This window comes from Leiobunum rupestre, chromosome 11 (genome assembly GCF_980474605.1).
Source record: "Leiobunum rupestre chromosome 11, qqLeiRupe1.1.hap1, whole genome shotgun sequence".
In the NCBI taxonomy this organism is placed as follows: Eukaryota; Metazoa; Arthropoda; class Arachnida; order Opiliones; family Sclerosomatidae; genus Leiobunum; species Leiobunum rupestre.
In genome coordinates this window covers 7,163,378-7,167,752 of record NC_143394.1, presented here as the reverse complement: position 1 = coordinate 7,167,752, position 4,375 = coordinate 7,163,378, and the positions used below count along the sequence as shown (strand labels likewise).

General features: G+C 46.4%; 1 protein-coding gene across 1 annotated transcript; it reads left to right on the top strand.

Moving 5' to 3' along the window:
• Nucleotides 1–911: 911 nt before the first annotated feature.
• On the top strand, nucleotides 912–3,666 carry LOC149921246 (uncharacterized). Its single transcript, XM_090162136.1, has 3 exons — nucleotides 912–3,267; nucleotides 3,310–3,377; nucleotides 3,430–3,666. Exons 1-3 carry the CDS (start codon nucleotides 912–914, stop codon nucleotides 3,664–3,666), a joined length of 2,661 nt encoding a protein of 886 aa, XP_090018262.1.
• The last annotated feature ends 709 nt before the right edge of the window (nucleotides 3,667–4,375 follow it).

Sequence of the window (4,375 nt, the reverse complement as noted above, 5' to 3'; positions counted from 1 at the left end):
TTGCATGTACGTCGTCCAATTCGTGAGCGAGTGTATTAGCCTGTTCTTTATACAGCTCAGCTGCGGCTGGTGTTATCGGCGTGATGGCATGATTTGTCTGTTCGTCTCCTGATGAGGTATGGATCCATTTGAAAATTGAAGGTAACCACCGTTGATAGCTGCCTGAATTCCATAGAAATCTCATAGGTAACTAGAATGCTGCCGCCTTCGGCCAAGCTTGTTGCCAGTTCGTTTTGAATCTTCAGCCAATGAGAGGCCTTAGAGTGGTTCCGCCAAGGAGGATAATAATCCTCCTTGGTTCCGCTACTATAGCGGGAGATAGGTGACGTCATTCTCTCCGGTGACATTAAATTCTTGGCAGAACCACTCTTTGAGCTCTGATTGGCTGAGATCTGGCATACATAAGTAATGCCAAGTTTATATACAATAAAATAAAAAATAAATGAACTTTATGTAGTCATTTAAAAAATAGTTAAAATCGTGAAATGTTGATAAGCGTTACAAAAAAGAGAAAAAATGTTTATACAATAGAGCTATGACGTAACACTCCTTCCTATGGGACGCCAACGCCAAAGCACATTTTCAACTGTTAAAACAAGCCATAGGCTCCTGTAGTATTGTATTATATGCCTAGATGGCGCTAAACTATGAACAGTGATAACTGCGATAGCACGTGACACTTTCGCGCCTTTACTCTACTATAAATACGGCCTGTTTATATTTGAAAAACACAGACTGACGATCTCCCTCATGTATAACTAAAATGTAAATAAAATCTTTAACTATTTTGATACTACGAGTAATGCCTTTTTAAACGACACAACATGGTGTCAGAAGTATCACCCATGCTGCCACTACCCGTCTACTTTGCCTAGTCGGCGGTTCTCTTTTGCTGTCCTCTCCCTACCACCATGGCTACCCGCTTTCGTGGACCTGACCAGTTCGATCCTGGAACTTCCAATCCGGCTGCTGCATGGACGGCATACCGAAATAATTTCAAGTTGTTCGCTGCGGCATCGAAGATCAGTGATGAGACGGCCGAAACGCAAGTTGCAATATTCTTATACACTCTTGGGTCGCTTGGACAGAGGGTCTATGACTCCCTCGTTATACCTCTTCCTGCCGGCCGTGTGACACCTACTTTGGACGAAATTTATGCTGCCTTTGATCTCCACTATGAGCCGTATAACAATCCTGACTCGCATCGACATGCATTTTTCAACACCCGACAGAAACAACACCAGCCTTTTGATGACTTTTTGACTAGTCTCCGTTCCCGGGTCCCAAACTGCGACTTTGGTAACCGATGTGATTCCTTGCTTCGCTATCAGATCCTTGCTGGAGTACACAACGCTGTCCTTCGGAAAACCTTGTTTTCGCATCGGAACCTTACTCTAGCCCAGGATATCGCCATATGTCAAGCTGAGGAGACCTCGGCAACGCACGCAGGATTGGTTGATGCTGTGCCACCTCCTAATGGACCACCCGCCAACATACACACGCTCTCCAGGCGTTCTTCCTCGCAGTCGTCCCCTTTCCAGTCCCATCGTCCATCTTCCGGTCATCGGCCGGCTGTACGGTCTTCTGATTCCCGTTTCTCCCAACCACATGGCAATGCCCACCAAGGGTCTTCTGGAAGATTTTTCTCTCGCTTCTCGCGGAACACTTGTCCCAACTGTGGACTCCTTCATTCTCACCAAGCACGATGCCCAGCAGCTGCCTCCCAGTGTCGTAACTGCTCTCGCCGAGGTCACTGGGCGAACTTATGTCGAACCAGATCATACAATACTCACCTTTTAGACGCTCCGCTCTTGCCACATCCACTGTCTACTGACGACGAACGACATGATTATCACTATGTATCGCCTGCTTGTCAAGACTTACACTCCCTGGAATATTCACCGACGCCTGTTGAGACTGATCCTCAGGGTGCCTACCAGACAAATACCAGGCCTCGGGATGGATATTTTCTGGACTTGCCTTCCTCCACAGCCCCAGAATCCTATGATTTCTCATTACACATGCTTACTACTATATACAGTGTCACTAATGGACGTGCAAAGTCTTCGATTGACGATGAATGGTATGAACGGATCATTATTAACAATTACTCAATTAACTTCAAACTAGATACTGGATCCCAAGTGAATATAATACCTGGATATATGTATGATGCAATACCACAGAAGCCGCCACTGAAGCCATCATCTCGTCGTATCATTGCCTATACTGGCCACACAGTACCAATTTTGGGAAGTATTGACATGGTATGTACCTCTTTTGCTGCTACGATTTCTCTGGAGTTTTTTGTTACCCAAGGACGGGTGACCCCTATCTTGGGTGCATATGCATCGGAGGTGCTGGGCCTTGTTCAGCGTATGAGGAAGAATTCCATCCAAAGGCCCTTCGTAACATCTGAATTACAGACACACAAGCAGCCCACCGACATTATACAACAGTATGATGATGTCTTTGACCGTGTCGGTTGTCTTCCCATTGAGTATCACATCGATCTTAAACCCAATGCCACGCCTCATGTCTCTGTATCTCATAAAATTCCACAGGCTCTCTATCAACCAGTCTACAATGAACTACAACAAATGCTTAAAGATGGTATAATTACTCCAGTTACTGGGCCAACTGCTTGGGTCCATCCTATGGTTGTCGAGAGAAAGCCAAACGGAGGAATACGCATCTGCCTTGATCCACGCAAGCTCAACCCCGCTATAAAACGAAAACATTTTCCGGCGCCGACGGCTCAAGAAATTTTTTCCGGGCTACATGGCAGCCGGCTATTCACCGTCCTCGACGCAAAGAGTGCCTTTTGGCAGGTGAAACTAACTGAGCAAAGCTCCTTTTTATGCACCTTTTCCACTCCGTTTGGAACATTTCGCTACCTTCGCATGCCCTACGGCATCAGTACGGCGTCTGAGGTCTTTCAAGAAGTAATGTATACCATCTTTCCTAGACATGAGTTTCCAGATACATACATCTCTACTGATGACTTTCTCCTGAAGGCGAAGGATGATCTACACCATGTCCAACTCCTTACTGTCGTTCTTGAACGAGCACGCGCGTCCGGTATGACGTTCAGTAAGAAGAAGCTTCAGTTGGCAGTTCCCAGAATTAAATACTTGGACCATATCATCAGCCCATACTTGGGCCATATCATCAGCCCAGAGCAAATAGAGATTGATCCCGACCGAATCAAGGCGATCACTGAACTCCCTCCCCCTCAAGACAAACGTGCGCTTCAGCGCTTCCTGGGTATGGTTAACTACATAACCCGATTTTTACCATCATATTCAGAAACAGCCGCTCCTCTACGGGACTTACTGAAAAAGGACAAGGAGTTTCAATGGACCGCCAATCTACAAGTAACATATGAAACTCTAAAACATTTACTCTCTTATGCTCCTGTCCTTGCAGCCTTCAACCCTGCAAGACGCTGTAGGATCACAGTGGATGCCAGTTCTGAAGGTATTGGTTCTGCTCTCCTACAAGATGATAGACCGGTCGAGTATGCGTCCACAACTTTCACTGACACCCAGCGCCGATATGCGCAAATTGAGCGTGAACTCCTTGGACTTGTTTATGCATGCGAAAAATTCCAATATTATATTATGGGGCGACATGTGGACATTGAAACCGACCACAAGCCCCTGACAGCAATAGTACATAAACCACTACATTTACTCTCGCCACGCCTGCAAAGAATGGTAATGCGCTTATTACACTTCAATTTTTCTTTGACATATGTCCCAGGATCTAAGTTGAAGATAGCCGATGCTCTTTCCCGTGCTCCTTTGGCACACAAGACGCTCAATACCACAGAGATGGAGGGGCCCTACGTTACGATACATACCCTGACATCCCTCTCGGAAGAGAAATACTCTGCACTCCAGCAGGCCATACGAGATGACGTATATTTACGATGGCTGGCCAGCATTGCACAAACGAGTTCCAGTAGACGTTTCTCCTTATTGGCCATACCAGGAAGAACTCCATGAACAAAATGGCATTATCTATCGGGGTACGCGCTTGGTCATACCCCCACTTATGCGACAGGACGTAATGAAGCAATTGCACTCGGTCCATCAAGGTATAACTGCCTGCCTTGCGAAGGCTAGACTACACGTTTTCTGGCCGCAGATCACAGAGGACATTACTAGGTTTATCAAGGGCTGTCAAATTTGCCGTACCCGCGATCCGGCAAACTTCAAGATTCCGGTACATCCTCATCAAGTTCCTGCTCTCCCCTGGGAAACGGTAGCGACGGATCTCTTCCAGCTTGACAATTCAAAAATGATAGTTCTGGTAGACTACTTCTCAAAGTTCATAGAGGCACAGGAGCTACGAACAACTACGGCTGACT